The sequence below is a fragment of the Perna viridis genome, chromosome 3 (genome assembly GCF_037379345.1).
Source record: "Perna viridis isolate PV_CMFRI_1.1 ecotype Kerala chromosome 3, ASM3737934v1, whole genome shotgun sequence".
NCBI classification, from domain to species: domain Eukaryota; kingdom Metazoa; phylum Mollusca; class Bivalvia; order Mytilida; family Mytilidae; genus Perna; species Perna viridis.
In genome coordinates, this window is record NC_142447.1 from 18106876 (window position 1) to 18128485 (window position 21610).

At 32.6% G+C, this 21610-nt stretch overlaps 1 protein-coding gene and 1 long non-coding RNA gene across 3 annotated transcripts; both read left to right on the forward strand.

Annotated features, from left to right (window-relative positions):
• The first annotated feature begins 4287 nt into the window (after positions 1–4287).
• LOC148621277 (uncharacterized) lies at positions 4288–19712 on the forward strand. Its single transcript, XR_015921135.1, has 2 exons — positions 4288–6645; positions 18799–19712. It is a non-coding gene; the product is annotated as an uncharacterized LOC148621277 (long non-coding RNA).
• LOC148621278 (uncharacterized) lies at positions 12214–16762 on the forward strand. Of its 2 annotated transcripts, none has more exons than XM_088575439.1 (2): positions 12214–12357; positions 14030–16762. In XM_088575439.1, the coding sequence occupies exon 2, from the start codon at positions 14032–14034 to the stop codon at positions 16105–16107; it is 2076 nt and encodes a 691-aa protein (XP_088431565.1). In that variant the 5' UTR covers positions 12214–12357; positions 14030–14031; the 3' UTR covers positions 16108–16762. The 2 variants fall into 2 exon arrangements, with proteins under 2 accessions (XP_088431565.1, XP_088431566.1); XM_088575440.1 differs by lacking the exon at positions 12214–12357 and adding an exon at positions 12397–12514.
• Positions 19713–21610: the final 1898 nt, after the last annotated feature.

Below are 21610 nucleotides of genomic sequence, written 5' to 3' on the forward strand. Positions count from 1 at the left end.
GAGTTCAGCAATTCACACCATACCCTCTTGAGAATGCAATATATAGTGCACAAAGCTAAGCCAATGAAAATTACTTATGCTTGAACATTTACATTAAACCATTTCAATATTCCATATAGCTCTTTACAATGTCATTTTGTAAATGTACTAAAACGATTGATTGATTGGTTGATTGATTTTTGTTGTTGTTTATTGCCGTTTCGGCGACCAGAGCCATATCACGGCAAGAACATTTAATGCAAGGAAAATATTAAAAGCAAGATCAAAGTCTCTTCATAAAAAAATGAAATTAAAACAAGCAGCTATTTACATATAAAAAGGTACATAAAAGGTGAACCTAAGACATAAAATACATATAGACACATAACTTCGATAAAACATTTAAAATATTGAAAAATTAAGGAAGGTATCCAATTTAGATTTTATTAAATAAACCGATGTCCCGCAAGAAATCGATAATGTTTTTAGATGAAACGGTCTTGAACAAATCAAACATATTGTGTACTAAAACGAGCAAATGGTTCAAACAAAACTTAATGTACACGGAAAAAACGACACTCTTAACATCGTATGCATCTTGTTAATACGAGCTAAATAGTGTTAGCCTTTGTTTTATCAAATGAAACTTTATATCCAGGCTGATACTTTATAACCCAAAAATTAAAAAAAAAACATTTCATTATTTTTAGGGGAGATTACTAATTTCATTTTTTTCTCTCCCTAAATATTTTGAGATATGTAAATTAAAACTTCTAAAGTGTTTGTATATTTGAGAATACTTTCGGATTTGATTTTAATAGACCTTTAATATATTCAAATGTACAAAAAACATGTTTTTTTTTTGGTTTTTTGTTTTGTTTTGTTTTTATAAAAACACCTAAAGAACTACCCATGATGTCAACACAAGTACTTTATATGAACACAAGAACATAATTTGATTTTACTGAATTTTTTAACATTAAGGTCAGAGATGGAGTAATTTTTCATTTTTCAAGTAATTACTGTTATCACTAATCATTACAAAGGCTGCGAATTGAATTATATTAATTTAATCAAGTATACCTCGCCATACCCTGTAATTTTTATCACTTTTGATTACATTTTGATCAATTTGTGAGCAAAGCTTACTTGGTAACAACCCTCTCATCTCCTCAGAAACCCAAAAAAAATGTAAACACCAAAAGTACCCTGTAATTTGCATTACTTTTGATTATATTTTGATCAATTTGTGAGCAAAGCTTACTTGGTACCAACCCCCTCATCTCCTCCACCAAAAGTCATTCAGAGAAAAAAAAGAAATGGGAGGTGTACAATGGCATCATTCGATAAAGACTTTGTGAAAGTTTCATAAAATTCCATTCTGTCGTTTCAGAAGAATCAATGGATTAGATTTTGGGAACGGACAAAATGACGAACGGACGTACAACATAAATATATAACTTTTCCTTAAGGGGATATAATAAATCTCAACTAAATGTAGTGTCTATGAACAGTTTATTAAAATATTATGTCCAAGAAGATTAATTTTAGTGTGAAGTTAGAAATACTTTAGTGTATGCAGCGTTGTCAGCTCAATTGTAATATATATCACAAAATACAAAGTAAACAAAAAAGTTTAAAGAACTACCAATATCATATGCTGTATCAACCAAAGACTCCTATATCACCCGTCACCGGGCCGCGGGGTGATATAGGTCGACGGTTGATACAGCATGTGATACAGATTTTAACATGTCATGTTATATCATATATGTTTTTATATCATATATTTTAACCAAACTTCATGTATGGTCTGTGAAGGGGTGTGATATAGGGTATGAGATACAGGTCTAGGGGTGTCATATAGGGTGTGCGATATACGTCTAGTGGTGTAATATAGGGTATGCGATATAGGGTAGATGATATAGAATTGAAACAAACACTTATAATGCATATACAAAAAAATTAAAGTTATATTGTAAATCTAAATATATGCTATATTTTGATAAATATGTACTAAGTTAAACTCGAAGATATCTCATTGAATATGCTTTTGGATAAATTCCTGTCAAGAATGCAATGTGAGTTCAAATCATGATTTCAATATCTATAAATGTATACATGTCAAATAAGGTAGTTTTAATTGTTCAAATGGATACGATGTATCAAGTCCTACTATTGTAGATCATTTCAAATTGCTTACAGATGCATTCCCTGAAGATAACAAAATACCTGTGAAAAAGGGCACAAGATATACACCATTAAGACAACATTTCTATTTAAAAGCAGTTAACTAATATTTAAATCACTATTAATTACTCTAAAATTAATTGTAATAAGATGTAATCATGATTAGTTTACCAATGTAATTTTTAATTTAATCAATTTCTTTCTGAAATGGTGTGGTTAATTATTGAATTAAATCGAAAATTTGACAAAGTAATTGTTTTTAATTAATTCAGTTAAATCTCTGATTTAGGAACTCAGTTAATTCATAATTTTTACGAATCATAAAAACAACATTTTATTTAGGAAACAAAGAATAAGTCGTATTTGGGCTCTACACCGGTACTCCACAATCAATCAATAAAGTATAAAGTCAAAGTGATAGAACTTAAAACTCAGTTTTTGAATCGTTTTATAGAATCGCCCGAAAGCTGGATAGATAGAAGAAAAATAGACACTGTATTTGTGCTGAACAAATATGACACTTTTAACTAAATTTTCATTCCAACAACTGGTGTACATGGTCAATGCTCCCAGTTGTTAGTGGAGTCCAGGTTGTTCATTTACGCATGATGTTGGTCGTAGGTTCCTCAGATGGACTTTTTATACTTTTTCCTTTGTTAGGGGACGACCATTTGATTTGTGGGGAAGATTTTTTAAATAAGTATTATCATTCTGGATTTTGGGAAAATAAGGAGTTGATCTCAAAGGGGAAATTATTTGGAAATACAAACATGTAGATATTTTGATTTCGCATGGGTAGTTGATAAATACTGTGATCTTGGTCGTAGCGAGAATAACATTTATGGATTGGTCCGAAAAATTTGTTCCTAGCCCTCAAAATCAAATGGTTGTCCCCTTAGTTTGCGATCCCTCTGAATTATATGTCCCATTTTTCATAGAATGTTGAAATTCGATGTAAAAGCGGAATAATAAAGCATATTTGACAATGTGATAATGGATATTTGTTTGTAAAGTATCAAAATTCTGATCGGATGCATAGATATATCCCTACTCAGAAGAAAAATAGCGATTTCGCAAAATGTATACAAACCTTCAAACAACTGTAACATAAAACTATGTACAGTTTATAGTAAATCCAACATACCATTTCCAAATGTATGGAATGATATATAGAATCTGAATCCTCCCATATTTTTTAAATCAAATCTTAGATTATAACTCAGAAACAAAACCTGCGATTGTCTCCAATAGTAAACAAACTTTAAAACTACGATAGCAAACGATTTTGAAGTCTGAGGTTTGTTTAACAAGAGGCCTGAAGTTACTATTCGTTATTCTTGAAACATGTTCAAATCATGGTTCCCTTGTTTTAATTTTATTCAATTGGTCAAATTCGGTCTATTTTCAATTTTAAATTCTTAATTAGGAGGGTTGGTATAAACAGTAAAAGGGTAATATTCTGAACCATAACTCATTTTTCTCACAATAACTTAGAATAAGTTGTAGAGAATCTTCTAATAACAAGTGGAAAGGAAACGCAAATATAGAATTACCATTGGTAAAAATCATAGAATTACCATTGGTTAAAATCCAGCATAATTTTAAAATAACCATATGAGCTTCATGTTGACTGCTTACATAAGTATGTAAATATTGATAGATTTGTACATTGAACAACATGGTATTTTATAGCATCATTGGAGGTTTATTACGTATCAAGTAAGTAGGTTATTGTCAATTGACTTTTTGATTTTAGTGCTGTTTAAAGATATGTTTCCTTAAAAGGACAGAATAACGTTTTGGTCACTGAAAATATGACCAATCGGATTAAATTACTATGACTAACCTCAAAGAGCATTGTTTTAATTCAAAGTAAACGTTTTAATTTATGGGGCAATATATAGTACTAACAAAAAACCTTACACTCGTGATTATTTGTACAACGTATTGTTAGTTATTTATAGAGTCAAGGGAATAAAAATTATTTTCTGTTTTCAAAAATTGATTTAGTGCAATTGTTAACGTCTTTTCCCCATTATATTATTTCCAGATGATGTGGTGAAGTGACACTGGTCCATAGTGTTATCTTGCAACTTTTAATTGCCTTTGAAGTAAGCTTAAACTAATCCTGATACTTGTGTGCATGAAATAAAGATAAATAAGGTAAAACTGAAACGATTAGATTTCAATAGACTAAGTCAGTAATTAACAAATAGTGAGTAACAAGAAGAAGTAGCATTAACCTGAAGAATAAATAAGCAGGTAATAAAATAGGAATACCATCCTGAGTACCAATTCATCATGTGATGGTGTGACTCTAGACAACCAAATTGCCCACAACTGTCTCAGTGGGCCTTGGTAGCGGTGCGAGAGGTCGTGGGTTTCACAGTCGATAGTCGATGACACAAAATATTTAGAGTGGTCGTCACTGCTTGTTTGCTTAGCACGCGGTATTTATTGGGATAGAATGACTGGTCGGAGTCAGAATAACGTTTCCGGGTAGGTTGACATGGCTTTTTGGTTTGATGAGCAATAATAAAGATGGTTTGACGGACTAGTACAAAGCAAGGTCTGTTTCTTGTCCTGAAATGCAAGAATATCTTCCAAGGACATAAAACTATAATCAATTAATAATCAATCAACAAATTGTTCATCCTATAGTCAATTATTTAGGTCGAAAAAGAAGGACCAGGGGAACGAAAACGTCATTTTAGTGGAGATGGATACATTACATCAATCGACTTTTTCATCTGGAACACTATAGTACAAATACATTACACACTCTAGCACTATAGTTACATGTCCTTGTACAAATAGCAAATATATCTTTGAAAAAAATAAATAATACACACTTCAGATCTTTGGAAATGCTGCAAACATTTACCAAACTAATTATTTTGGAGATTGTGTCGAATTTTTCTTTTATTATCAAATATCATAAAAATTCATAGAATTTTTGCAACGAGGTGGGTGTAATGAATTTTCCGTTACATTTTTTAAGAATCAGACAGAGGTGAAGACACATTCCTTCGACAGATCTGATTTATCTTTGAATAAGGTTGGGTAACACTATTGGTTTAATGGAATGTCTTCGTTTCCTTCAAAGACAATCAAATTCTTAAAAATAAACAACGACAAAAGGATAACGTGATGAAAACCTCTTTATCGGAAGATCTAAATCTGTTTTGTATATCAAACGCCATAAATAAATTACCTTCTTCCTAATTTTAGACACGTCTTACTTATCATTTTATCTAACCATAACATTTGCATGGAACTACAAAACCACAAGCTATTTCTGACTTTAATCAAGGCCTTGACATCAACTTAAATCACTGGGATGGTTTAATGCACGTGTCAACATAGTAACAGAACTTGTATTTAGAGCTTATGTAAAAACTTGTTTTTGCAAAACACGACGATCGTATACTATTCTAGCAAATTAGGAAATGCCAATTACATATTACATATTATCAAAGTATATATTCATCATGCAGATGCAATGTCCTGCTCCATGCATTAGTGGTTAAAGGTTGTTATTATATACTATTTGTGATAACCGGTGATTCTGTCTCCAATTATTTTTTCATCATGGGGTTTTAAAAGGCATTTATTTTAAATTATTTGCAAATGTAGGAAGTGGCAATTTGGTTTTGCTCTTATACATTGACTTCTAGGCTCTCTGTTGTATGAATATTGCAAATAAAAACATTGAAGAAGAATAGAACATTTTTATTATGAAAATCAAGTTTTAAATGCACGTACTTGACTATCCATCAGTTGGTATTTAGTGAGCAACCATTTGAATTCTTTTGTGGTGGAGGACCAAATTTTGTGTCCTGAATTTTAACTATCAGTATAATTTTGACGACTTTTTATTTTTGACTTCGAACTTCCTCAATTGTTCATCCAGGTGTTTTTAATCATAAACATCGCCCTGCCTTTTTATTTCAAAGCTGGTCTTAGCCCTTCCCCTTCCTTATAAAAATCAAATGTTTTCTCTTTTAAAGACAGAGAAATTCGTAATATATAATAAAATTCATTTGAAAATGAACAAGCATATATACAGTTCTTAGTCAAATTACATGTACTTAAATGCAGTTGAATGACATTTCCTTGTGTATTTGATCAAGCTAGTATAAAAGAGATAAAGTTACATTGTCAACAGTCATACATCTTAATAGTAATCCGAATTCGATGGGGCATCTAATACGCATATAGTCATTTCTAATCATTATTATACAATGCAGGTGTGTACACATTGTAAAATGAATTATCCCTGTCAAGTCCAAGGACGTATTGTTATCGTACACTCAGTTGAAAGCTATGTTACCTCCAGCAAAGTCAGTGATCCTGAATTACATAATTTGGCGTAAATTGTGCTATGTTTGATGTCATCCGTTTGTTACATTACTGATAAATGAGATAGCAAGGACAAAAACCACTGAAAGGACAATATTTAATTCTTAATTTGGTGTAAGTTACTAATAAATGCTAAAATATGCATGTATCTCGACAATGCTCAAATTAATAAACTCATGCCTTCATATCTTGTTTTCATTTAAATAAATTAAATTTAAATCTGTTCTTTTTCCTTTTGCACATAAATGCACAATTTTATTGGAATTTATTAAGTTTTTAAACCTAGCCTACCCTACCGGTGCACCTGGTCCATGCTCCCAGTTTTTAATGGAGTCCGAGTTGCTCATTTACTTTTGTTACTTTGTATGTATGATTTTAGTTACTTTATGTTCTTTATGTTGTGTATGTCTGTTTTCTATGTCTGGTCTTTGTCCCTGGATTACATTCTTTTGATTACCGCTATAACCTTGGTTCCCTTGATTACTCTTAAACAGTAACATTAACTCTATACGGTTTTGTAGGTTCTAGAGCTGGTACGTCAGTAAACTGCTAGTGATTATACGTTACAAAATTACACAAACAATGGACTAGTTTATTTAGTTCTGTTTTAACGAAGGACTCAGATCTTTTGACCTAATTTTTAGTTTCAGTTTACTTTAATGTTGCTGGAGTGTATAGGGGCAACTATTTCGCAGTCTCTGTTTAATATGTTGTCTGTCCTGTGATGTAAGAGTCATCGTCGTTCACTGAAGATCCATGGGTGACCTTGTACTGACATTGTTCATCACGTTGGGGTTGTATCTTCGACATATTCACCATATCCATTTTTGTCATAGCTGTCACTTACTGAACAAGAATGTATCCTGAATTATTGCATTATGCAAAGAGCACACGGTATACACTGAAATATCCGATGAACAACAACCACCTAATATATTCTGGATACTAAATTCCTCTAAACGACGATTAATTTCTTTGGGTTAATGATAATCAATTCCAAAATACCAAAGTCGAAATCTAACCACTTGTTAATCTAACATCCACTCCTTTAAAAATAGGATAATCAACTGTAGAATTAATGACTCAAATGGTATCACAAAGTCGAATGGGGGAACCAACAATGTAATTATTGGTTTGACAGAAAAACGTTGTCTTTTTAAGCTACAGCAAAAGTTTAATTGTTGACATTTACGGTACCTATATTCAGCCAACCTGGGATTGAATTTTATTGTGTGATTTTATTTTTATGACCATCGTATCAACAGCCTAGCGTTAAAACATTGTACCATAAATGTCCCTGTAAGGAATACTGTTCTAATTCTGTATATATTTTTTGGGGGGTATAGGGCTTGATAATCTCGTTCTAGTTTCTGTTTCCCTTCCGGAATTTCAGATGTAGAACGTATTGAAATCCGAAGACCGATCTGCATTTTGTTGTATACTTCCCGGAAATCGAAAGCTGCATCACAATGCAAAATCTCTAATTTTATGCCTTTTTAACATGTTTATCCTGTAGCACTACGTATTTGTCATTTTTTATCAGTATTCTTACACAAAAAGATATTTTGCTCTTAATATTGAACGCTATGCTATTGTAATGACGATTCTCCATGCATTTGAATGGTAGACGAGGACCCATTCACACGAAACCACGGAGTCATGTGACGAGAATTACGTACCCTATAGTGGAGGATTGGACGGTAAAGCGACTGATTATCTAATGAAGGGGGTAATTCAAAATAGGCAATACATAAAAATATTGTTTTAATAATCGTGTTATCATAATCAACTGTTCATAAAAGTTGAATTTATATAAAAAATTTATACACGAGTATCGCAATTTGTTGTGACAACATACTATATAAAACTACTGTTGGATAAAATAATGATATTTTAGAAAGTATATGGAGCTGTAAATTGTGTCATTTTATTAAATGACTGCCAATTTAGAAACCTGACAGTTTCTGTGATATGGAGGGCAAAATTATAAATTTTATCCCACTAAATGTTTCGTTCCTATGAAATATTAATATCATATGTATATGTATTAATAGTACACGATTTGTTTTAATCGACAATGGAAAGCTCAGAAAATATATTTTTTTTAAAGTTCCCTCAGAAAGCAACCAAATTTTGCAGAAAATAAAAGTGTTATCTTTGTTATATTTTCTCTCTTTAACCGTTGCAGTTTATCAAAAACCAACATTCAACTTTGAGACAGGTATGAGGATGAAACATTTTTTAAAACAAAATTGTCATGTGCGCCCCATGTGGACGCCCTATTGAGAAATGAGGATTGCAAGATGGCAAAATTGTAATACCAGTTATAGGAGAAAAAAAGTTGTAGTTGTACTTGAACAAAGGGAAACTTTAGATATGTTTGTCATTATGTATATATGAAGTCTTAATAAACAATTGAATTGACAACATTTGACTTGCAAAAAATGAACTACCGCATGAAAACCAAGGTATTAGTTCTTTAAGGGCGGAATCGTGAAGGTCGTGCAAGTACATTCATTGGACCGAATCAAGCATTAAACTGATGAACTGCAGAAGTTCTTATTCAAACGATGACAACAAACAATCGCATTCATACATGTTAATGAAAAGTAGGGCTTGGTAAAATGACTTTAACTGGGTGGTTTAAATTTTAGTTCTACAAATCTTAGGTTTCTATGGTAATCAGTGTTGTGAAATCAAATATTTTGTCTGTTAACAAAGTTTCGTAATTCAATTTTAAAGCTGCGTCACATATTTCATAATAACATATTTTACCATATTTGGAGAGTGAGTTATTTGAACTGTATATCCCATTTATCTTCACGTTTCATAACCTTAACATACAAAAATCAACGCAATGCATTTATTTGTGATTTTATTTATTGATGAATAATTGATTACTTAACCCTACTTAATGCTTTGTTGAACCGATTTTCAAATTCTCGTGGGAAAGTTGTTTTTACTGTTACACCAGTGCAGTACCTCTAGGGTAACAAAAGAGAAGAATATATTAAACGATTTTAAAGGAGAAATAAATTGGAAATTGTCTTTATTTGTACACTTATTTTTTAACACTCCTATTGTTTATTTAAGTTTCTGCTAAGATTTATTTTATCATGAATTTGGTGTTTGTCTTCTTTTTATAAGAGTTGAAACTTTCGTATTATCCTTTAGTGTATGGTTATAGTCTGCCTGTTCGTTTTTGTTTTGTTTTTGTTTTGTTTTGTTGATGTTTGTTTGTTTTTTTTTTTTTTTTGTTTTTTTTTTGTTTTTTTTTTTTGCGAACTGTTTTAATATGTAATTCGAGTTTGGATCAATGACATTTCGAGTACAAATGCAAATACTTTACACAACCTCAAACTGATAAGCTGAATGTCAATGTTCTACGCCTATTTTATCAAATGATCTTTTTGTATCTGAATTTAACCACTTGCCTATATTTATTTCGTTTTAAAACGTGGCATGTTTTAAACCCCTTCACACTTGAACTTAGTGTCTCAGTAGCATTGGTGGTGTACCTGTAACAAAAAGTGTATGTTGTAAAATGTTTTTTTCTTTTCCAATAGATTGAAACGAATCTAGCAATCACGATGTATAAAAGTCTCGGATATTGATACAATTGTTTTTTGTCTGCTTCCACAACCTTTTCAAGAACAGTTATGCACAATAGAGTGCATGTACTCCTGTTAGATGTACTTTTAATCTATATTCCAAATAAGTACCTTCATTCTTTCAAACAATCAGTTTTTTTTTTAATTTAAATACCAAATGACAGATTGACGACATAGCCTTAAATGTATTACTACATGTGTTAATAAATTTACTTTGGGATTATAACATATTATTGCATAATATTATTGTATATTTATGATAACAAGTATCATTCATTCCAAGTTAAACCTATTACATTTTTCATTTTCTGGCTGAGAAATTAAATCCAAGGGAAAAAGTAGTATCTACATTTTAATATTTAAAAAAAAACTATTCCACTGAATCTATTTCATCTCTGAGTGGTTATCTCGCATACAGTACCTAGAAGCAAATCATGTAGGTTTGGCACTCTGTTAGTTTTTTTTTATATATATATATATTTTTAAAGTATACAGGTGGTGCTTCATAACCTGGGAACCAAATAATAGATTTGACGTCGTGACTTTAATCAAATTTACGTTTTACTCTATAGAAAACAATTGTACTGACAATGTTTATTTGATCTAACACAACAAAGGTGGTCTACATTTGATTGATATGTGCAACATACAAATAAATATAACATATGCAGTACTTTTCTATAGTGGCAAAATTGTATTACCACTACTCTACTTGTTACCGAGATTTGGTTAAATGATAATCATTTTTGAACAGCATGCGATGGTTGGCAGATAGACAAACATTATCATTATGTATTTTATAACCGTTTCTGTTGTCATTGAAAGTTAAGGGCGTCATTTCGGTTTGCATCTTTTTGATAATGACATGGCACTTTTTACGTACTTTGAAATAGTTCGACAAATTTAGTTTTCAAAATATTTTCTTCCATCTAATAATTGAAATATGACATTGTGAAGATGATTTTAATTAAATACAAAATGTATATTATTTCGTTGTACTTTGACATATCTAAAATGAGTCAGACATTATTCAAATCTGTTTTTAAATTGTTAATGTTAGGTATGTGATAAGGCTATAATTTCAGGCCTATCGAAATAATTTTGAATTCAAATCGGACCGCAAAATGCAATTTGTTTATGAATAACAATTGAACTAAAACTAAACGTTCTTAACAGACGCGTTCCTGGTTTACTATATAGGTTAAAGTAATCTGTAATCAGTCATATTTGTGGTTTGATATTCGATAAAGATTGAATTTAAAGTATTAATTTCAGCATTCATTTGTTATGCGTTGTTCGACCTTCATCTACATTTAAAAAGTGAATTATTATATTTAGTGACCATGTGTCATACGGAACTGTCAGATGCATTGCCTTGTTTGTACAATGGAATAATGCGCAAAAAGGGACATCTTCCTACACGCATATTTCCGTCTTTCTGCATTTTCTCACTCTGTTTAATCCAGCACCTAAATAATAATCCGACGCCTCCTGTCAGTCAGAAATATAGGGTTCTCATGGTTTTCCCTTTTTGGGCAATGTTTTTCGCAGTATTTTTTCTGGTCATTATGTCTGTGTCTAATTCAACGAATTCACATAAAGATAGAACAAAGAGAAAAATTGAATATTTTATTATATAACAAAAGGAAGTTTTTTTTAGAAAGGTTCTAACAATGAAAAAAAATAATAACGAAATGTTTATTTCCGCGGATATCCAGTATTTCCGTCTATTAAATCGAAAACACTTGAATGAAATTAAAATGGTAAGTCATGGGACCATTAAAATCGAATTAATGTTTGGTTTATAAAAAGTGATGTCGATATACGTCAATATTATGATTATGAGTGGTTAGGCGGATCGTAAATCACAGATGAAATCAATGAGAATAAAATCGATAAAGGTAAAAGTGTTAATCCCATTTGCATTATCTAAAAATATTCGTAGCGTACCTATATTTAAATGCAAAAGGTGAGATTCCTTAGTCAATAGAATTGAGTGGGCGGGCGGTGTGATCTAATTGGCGGAAAATTTTGGACGTTATATATATAGCAGGTAATACCGCAATAGCGTAAGCATTTACATTTGAGATTTAAGACGAGAAACACAAGAAAGAAGTCTTTATAAGCAACCAAAGTGAAAACTTGAAGTTACTTAAGAAATATTTTTGTTCCAGTTTCTAAGTGTTTTGATAGATAGTTTTATAGAAAATTACAGGTAAGAATTAACCATAGTGATTCAACTTAGTTAACTTTTTCTTTTGTTTTATTTTTAGAGATATTGATATCAGGAAGAAAAAAAAGTTAATTGAACAATCGTATGGTGACACAAATGATACTACACACAATTTATATATTATGAAATCCACAATTATGTAAGATATGATAGAATGTTTATAGCAGAGAAATAATATTTTTTTAAAATTTATTTGAATAGACAGTACTAGGTCTGTTTTATCTTATAAAGCATTTCATATAAATGCGTTCTAATTTGAAAAATGATAACATTAAATTTGGTACTGAATATATACGGTTTTCAACATTTTTCAAGACATTTTTATAATGTCTAAACAGTATCTCATTACTCTTCATGCATGTGTCTTTTTCATCTCTGAAATTTAAAAAGATTTATACTAAAAGTTCAGTCATTAAAACAATATTGAATTTAATAGGTTATTGCCTTTGCACTTTTCTTTATTCGTGTGGTTATAAATCGAGTGTTTCTTTTACTTTTTGATTACATATAAATTTCATAATGTGCAAAGGAAAATATTGAATATATTTCTCAAACTTTGAACATCACTTGAATGTTAAATCTATTGACTGTCTCGACTTTTACAATTCGTCCCAACTGACTCCAAAAATTGCGTAGCTTGCCGACGGTTATAGGTAGGCAGAGGATAATGTCTTTGACATGCTTAAAGCACTTAAATTTCCGATCGACTTCCTGTCGAATTCTGAAGTCAGAATCTTCAAAAACAATTAAAATGTTTTGAGGTTTATGTGGTTACCTATGATATGCACCCCACTTGCCCCAAATTAAAAATTAATTATGAATCGACAAAAATTAAATTTAGCAACTGTCTGCGGTTTGAATTTAGGTCTGTTAATGAATGGTAATCAGGTCAAAATTAATGATTAATAATCGACATTTAGTCAATGCAGTCTTGTAGTAGGCGACCAAACAACAAAAACTTTGAAAGGAAATTTTTTTTATCATCATAACTTTCTAAACCTTTTTTGCCAGAATTCTACTTCTGTAAAAAAAACTTGCTTTCGGCATTCAATTCATTGTCTTCAACCTTCAACTTTTTAAGTAATTTCATTTTCTGTTTCAAGAATAAGCAATACAAAGCTATACCTTAATATTAGAAATGATAATTGTACTGAAATATACTAGCAAGCGACCACAAAATAACATTGCCCAACAACCCAGTTCAAAAGGATGACAATGTATATTGAATCGTCATTAAAATACTTAACAATGATGTCTTAAAAGAGTACAAATTGGATATCTGTGTTTAACCACTAAATTTTTACATTGACCAATCTAATGATAGGTAGAATTTGGCCAATTGTTACCTAAAGGGCAATATATTTGTCGAAGGTTAGGCAACAGTATCGTGAAAAATTCGACGTCAAATCTGTACTCTCTTGTCCCACATTTCCGTTAATTATGTTCAATACATTATAGCTGAATCATAGTTTTCACGCGTTGACATATTGTAACCTTCCGCTACGGGATGATTGTTTCCGAGTTGTGTCACCTTCAACCTTAAAATATGTTGTTACGACTTTATTTTGTATAAATATTGACAGAGCATTGATGTTTGACGCAATGAGGCTTGTTTGTGTTTGGAATAACATTCTTTTGTTATATTTTCTTGCAGAGATGATATCATTCCAGCAACTGTTCGTGTGTTGTGTTATGGCAATACAAGTTATAGTTCGGGCTGAATTGCCCTGCCCGGTGACAGCGTGCAGCTGTGAAGATGGACCAGTTGGGAAAGGGAGAATTATTAACTGTCGAGATAAAGCACTCACATCTATTCCAGAATTTGTACCATCAGATGAAATTTTTTTGGAGCTGACTTTAAGCAACAGTTACGACCCAACTCAACTGTCGCACGAGGATCAGTGTCCATTGTGTAATAAAATAACATTTTTGCCGCCAACCGCCTTCCGTGGACTTAGATTACAGGGACTAGATCTTAGTAAGAACCAGATATCTCAAGTGTCTGATACAGCATTTGAAGGCCTAGAGAGTTACCTGGAGGAATTATCAATTGACGGCGATAAAAGTATATCACCACCTTATAAAGCAATATCAAGACTGTCGAATCTGAAAAGGTTGTCTCTTCGTCATTTCAATCAGGGAAATATGAACCGAGCCAATACACCAATTGATACATTGGTGAATCTAGAGACATTAGAACTAAAGTACATGGACGTGTCAGCCTTTTCTGACGATTTATTCAAAAACCGTTTGCCGAAACTCACGAAACTCCATTTGGAGGGATTACCAATGAGACGGTTTCCTGTTACACAATTGAAACCGCTTAAATACCTTGAAAAACTTTATGCCGTTTTCTTGCAACTCGAAAGCATACCATATGGTGCTTTTCGTACCATGACAAACTTGAAGGAGTTGGTCTTATCCCACAACAAAATTTCTACGCTGTATCCAGGCTGTTTCGAAGGGATAGGACCATCACTTCAGAATCTTGGTTTGAATATAAACAATCTGGATGAAACGAAGCTTGGGCCACTGGCTTCAGTATCTTGGGCAAGACTCGAGAAGATTAATCTTGGACAAAACTCCCTGAACACAATTCCAGACGGGTTGTTTTACAACATGAAAGGTTTGAAAACTCTTTACATTGATTCGAATAAGATCAGTTCCATAAGCAAACTTGCATTGCAAGGACTTAATCAGCTTGAGAATTTAGATCTATCTTACAACGAGTTGGAAACCATTGAAAAGGACACTTTCGTTTCTTTGGACAGGCTAAGAGTGCTTGATCTAAGAAACGAAAACGTAAAAACAGCTGGTGGCAAATTTAAACTCACCGTTGATAGCGTCAATGGATTGAAAAGACTCCAAAAACTCATTCTAATTGACACGCCAGTTGCAGAAACAGAATTATGGAAAGCAATTCAGTATTTAGAAAATCTGGTTGTTTTGGAATTAGGGGGCACTGGGCTTCAAACCATTCCAGATTTACAGTTCTCGTTCAATAAAAAATTAAGCCATTTAATGATCGAAAGAAACTCTTTATCTACCCTCACGCAAGCAATGCTGTACGGAACTGAAAATAGTCTAGAAACAGTCAACTTACAACAGAATAACATTCAAAGTATTAACAAGTGTGTATTCTCAAACCATACGACATTGAAAAGCATGTTTCTTTACGGTAATCCTCTCCGATGCGACTGCGAAATAAAATGGCTCCAAGACTGGATAATCGAACGAAGCCAGGTGGAACCATTCTTCCGCTATATGGTCAATGGTATGTGCCAATCACCTGAGCATGTCAAAAACATTCCAATCTGGAGAATTCAAAATGGCGGCCTTGCATGCGATTCGAACTATGTAGCACCAATTTGTCAGAATTTTGATCAAAATGTTGCTACCCAAACGGTTCCTACGCCAACTGCACAGACGACCATTCATCCGCCAAAAATTCATAACAACAACTTCCGGTTCACAAAAGTGTCAGAGACTGAAAGTACAATAGAAATTTCATGGGAAATTCGTGAACCGAGTAAAGTCTCATCGATGAAGCTTGAATACCAGAAACTTGGTCCATATCCGACAATTTATCCAGTACATGTTCCAAAATATGCCGAGTTTTATAAAATTAACAACGTAGAAACAGACAGTCAATATTTGATATGTATGTACTCAGAACTTTACGATACTGTAAAACCGAAAGAAAGAATTTGCGTCGTTATCAAGACACTTTAAACAACTTTTGTTCTTGGAAGCTGACGAAATGCCTCAATAGCATAAACTGGGACCAACTGGGGATAAACCGTATCCGGGATCAGTCGTGATCATAGGATCGAAGTATCCGGGACATATTGGTTGATCTTTCAAACGAATCTACCTATATATGTGAAGATATATGACTGTGCTATTACACACTTGTACAGGACTATAGAATGCGCTACGCTTGTTAGTTGTAGGGTTCGAAATTTGCATTGGAGAAAATCCGTGTAAATGACTAGTATTAATCATTTCCATTTGAATATGACGGTATACATTTTTGTACTAGTTTATAAATTCCAAGGCCATAAATTAACAAAAAAATAATAAGTAGTAGTTAATATATGTTGCATGAGAAACAAACTATTAGTTTGAGATGTTATTTAGATGAATGATCTTAGGTGAAATGATGCGAAGTACTAGGGGTCAACAGGGTTATTCCATTTTTAAGAAATCCAATCCATGTTTGTCTTATTTTTTTTTTGTAATCAAAATGCATTTCTAGTCATATACAAAGATCTGTATTAATGTTATATGTGTTCTCCTTATTTTTTATTTATTTATTATTTATTTGTACTTTTATAATAAACATATCTACTATGGTTGTGTTTACAAATAAAATTTTATAAATCACTCCATTTGTAAATCTCATTTGAATACAAGAATAGTCACTGTGAAGAAGCTGTCCCGCAAAAAATGTGTTTTTTTATAGTATGTAGCATTCAGTATAGCTGACAAGGAAATGTCGCATACTTGAAATTGAGCACAAATGAAAATTCGAAAACAAAAATGAAGTCTGACAATGTGACTTTTTCGCTGTATCTAAAGCGTACTAAATCCACACGCATCTTGACACAAAATGTACACATTTCACGAATTTCTACACTAACTAAACCGAATTTTCCCAATTATTTATCATTGAAACAATTTCAGCAGTAACATACAAACAACCAACATTAAATCATCGAGACATGTAAATGACTTTTTAAATAGGAAAAATCAGAAAATTTTCCTTCCCAGGCTTTTCTAAAAATAGTTCTAGGTCCTTGGTAAAGTCGTCATAGTTTTTCTTTATGAACCGGTATGCCCATTTCAGCTGTGCCCGTGTTTCTAGCAAAGCAAGAGAGGCCCCTGGTGTACATGTTCCCGGGTTTAAGTAAAATTCGAGCTCCTCTAGATCTATTAGTTTAATATTTTTTATTTCTTTCTGTCGTTCATTGTTGCTGTTTTCCATTTTCATTGTGTTGTCTTTGGTTCTTGGCACCACTTGGTAAAACATCTTATATCTGTTGTCCTTGAGTTTCTACTTCAACAACTAACCTTTTGTTCCAGAAAGTACAAAGGTCAAAATGCATACATTTTCTTCATTACACACATCGGTTTTGAGCCCACCCTCGCTCCCTCAATCCCCTGACATCACTCATTAATATTTAGCGGGTATCGCCCAGCCAATTCCGATTTGTTGTTTCTCCGGGTGCGAAGCACCAATGAAAATTGATTTGACGTTAGAATGTCCGTGGGGAGGTATACAATGATACTAGTAACTGATATTTGTAAGATGTCACAAATGATTCAATATGACAAAAAAATGATAACTGTAGATTTTGTTTAGAGTCTTTAGCGAGAAAGGGGGGAAGGTTAACTAAACAGGTAAAAGGGTACGGATGTGCGGCCCCGAAAATTTGTACATACCCAGTTCATATATTCTGACAATAAAAAACTGACACCCATTCATATATATATGTAATGCATTTATGTTACCCATTTATATGCACGGCATTTGTCAGTATCTACATATCACAGTAGGGTGCTGATCAGTGCATATGACATTGTATCTAAAGACATCATTATTATGTCAGAACTAATTTGATCCCTTCCTGTAAATATATCAAATCTTTATTTACTTTGATAATTTTAAGGAGGATTTAATTGATGTCAAATCAATAACCATGTGTAAATATATAGCATATTTGTAAATGTTCACTCATATATGTTACAACTAAAATGCCTACCCTTTTCATATAACACGAACCATAAAAGTAGACCGATGAGGGCCGCACATCTGTACATACCCACTGAACTTTGGTTACCCTCCGTGTCCTGTGATATGTAATTTCATAAAGGTCCATACACTAATACTAAATGTAATGGCTGGAAACCAAAATGTCTAAGGGCGACGACGACGACGACAGCGCAATATCATTATACAACCGCAAATTTCACACGGTCGTAATATAATTATATAAAATATCGACTTCCGACGAGCAATATCAATAGTGTTAAATTAGAAGATACTGTAAAATTTTATTGATCAACGGAATGTTTTAAAAATGATTCAACATTTTTAATGTGTACATAGATTGCTCCTGTGTAAACGTAAAATTGAAAGCTACCATTTATGGTAAAATTAACAGGAAATGTTTAACCATTTTAACTACTAGACCTGAAAAAATAAACAATGTTTGATGAGTGTGCAAATTATTAAATGATCTTTAATTCAAGAATTAAGGTAGGTTTTTAAATAGTAAAAGGGTTGGGTTACCTACAGTGCCTAGAGCAATCTTCAAATATAAAGAGTGACATCATCAATTTAGGATCTAGAAGTACACCAATGTGTACTTTTAATTCTACTATATTGAGTAAATAAATATATTTTTTTTTACATTTTAGGGAAAAAGACATCCCGTCGCCTTTACAGTTCAGTGGACGACGAAGTGATGTTTACTAAACTTTGGGTGTTCATTCCCGTAGGCAGGAATTTGTGAAAGGAGGCGGGGGTGAGATCGACTCGCGAAGCGTACATATCTCGAATTTAATAGTCAGACTTCAACCTAAATGTCGAGTTAAATAGTGCTTGCTGTTTTCCAAGGAGGGTGGCTTCGTCCGAACCCCTTGAACCCCCCTGGCTACGGATATGGTGTTACTGCAGACAAAACGCAGCAATTAATTGTGGCAACATGAACCAGTCAACGTAGCATGTCTAAGTTGTTACGAGTGTTGGAACCCTCTTATAAATGAAAAAAAAATCGAACAAAAATGGACTAAAAATGAACACTCATCATGATATTAAAATTCCAATCAATTGTGTGCAAGTTACAGTCTTCGATCAAGAGCTACTTTCAATGTTTCTCACAAACATTATGACGGCAATATCATCTCCGGGAAGGGGTTTATATTTAAAATGCATTAAGACAATTAATAGATTGGTAGGACTACGAATAACCAATTCGGTGTATCAAAGGTTCGGGTAGCATTTTTGTCGGGAAATTGTTAATTTCGCGCACAATTAATGTAAAATGAACAATTCATAGCTTGGACCCCCCCCCTTTTTTCTAAGATCTGAAATCCAGCTGGCACCCCTCTTTGAATATCTAGATCCACCACTGCTTATCCACATTTAATCAAAATTAATTTAGAAATTAAAATATTCCAATTGTCCATTTTAAAGTTACAAAATCTAGAGTACTATCTCGTCAGTCCGTCAAAAAATAGTTTTCCGTTTATTATTTATATCTTTTGTCTTTTTGTCTTTTTATCTTTTGTTTGTCTATATCGACTGGAATTAAACTTAACTCTTATATGCACCGACTTGTTACTTTTACCCATATAATGTGAAATGCTATTATAGTTTGTGAAAGCAACGGGTCACAAAAAAGCATACTAAAATATCTCGCAAGCATAACATAATGTGTCTTTCCCAATGCTGTTATAACATATCGTACAATCGTGCTTTTTGTATCGGTAATTTTTTATGGAGGAGCTAAAGTCAGACAAACTTTTGCATAAATATTGACCAGGGATTGATTCGAACATGTTGCAATCGGGCTATCAGTAGCAGTTGTGGTTTACGACCTGTATAGGTGATGTCGGCAAAAAATATATATAGAAGCGTTAGCACGTGGGAATAAACCTGGGCCAAACGTAAATGAAACAGAGACGATCTACATACACAATGTAGCGAACCGATTAACTAGCAATATGAACTAACGAAAAAAAACGGGAATGACATCAGGTGCTCCTGAAGGTTAAGTATGTCCTACTCCGCCAGTGGCACCCGCCACATTGCAAGTAAGTATAATCCAGTAATAATCTAACAGCAATGATGCAACTCAGCGACAAGTGTCAAAGGGTCCCTGGTATTATGGTTAAGTTGAAGCTGCGTGCGGTTTATCATAGATATTCAAAGCGCATATGATATATGAATAATACATGATCTGAAACATGCAGAATTTACATAATCTGAAACCACTGAAACAAGTAGAACTTATATAATATATACACGTATAACCACAGGAACATGCAGAAATACATTTTTGTAACCACATAACATATTGTCAACACGTTTTGTTCTTGTCTGAGTTATATGAAAACTATAAATACTTGAAGTTTATACAAGAACACCTGCAAGAATAGTTTTTATCTGTAAGGCAATTAGTCATCTTGCTTGGCAATATTTCATTGGTCTAAGGTAGTCTGCAATCCACTATTTTCTTAGTTTGTTGTCAATAACAATTATTTCTGCAAAAGAACTCTTGGTTTGACCAAATCGAAAAATCAAGAGTACTTGGCTATCTAGGCATAGGTTTTGTCTTAATCTATCAGATTAACCTATAAGGGCATTGAACAGGTCCATACAAATAACCACTGATTTTCTGTACACCCCTTTCTACACTGAAAAATGTTCTGTATTCAGAAAGCTACCTGTACTCACTATTTTGGTACATGTAGAAAACTAAGTAGCATCCCAGATAAGAATCACATACATTGTGCTTCAAAAATTTTTATTTCTGATATTTTGTTTAATGTTATACACAAAAATTAATATGTAGTTCATACAGCCCTTGTTCTTTGGAGATGAAAATTTTATAGAATGTACTGTAAAATTCAATAGTAAGGGAGATGACACTAAAATACAATAGAAACTGTTCGATTTTCAATATGGATTATATCCTAAAAGCAGAAAGATTTGAATGAATAATTATATATTCCATCATATAGACCTATAATGAAACTTAATAGCAGAAATAAAAATGTGTAGCCTTTCTGGGGGGTATCACATATTTCAGACTTTGCATGATTCTTACGAAGACTACTATGTAAACTGAAACCTGTCAAAACAGAATTCTGAATAAACTAAAAACTTGTGTTAACCAGACATCCCATGATTTTCTTTAAGTGAATTAGAAACCTGTGTTAACCAGACATCTCCTGATTTCCTTTCACTGAATTAGAAACCTGTGTTAACCAGACATTTCCCAATTTTTTTTCAATGAATTGGAAACCTGTGTTAACCAGACATCTCCTGATTTCCTTTCACTGAATTAGAAACTTGTGTTAACCAGACATTTTCCAATTTTTTTTCACTGAATTGGAAACCTGTGTTAACCAGACATCTCCTGATTTCCATTCACAGAATTAGAAACCTGTGTTAACCAGACATCTCCTAATTTCCTTTTATGTCAGTTTCACTACTGTGTTAACC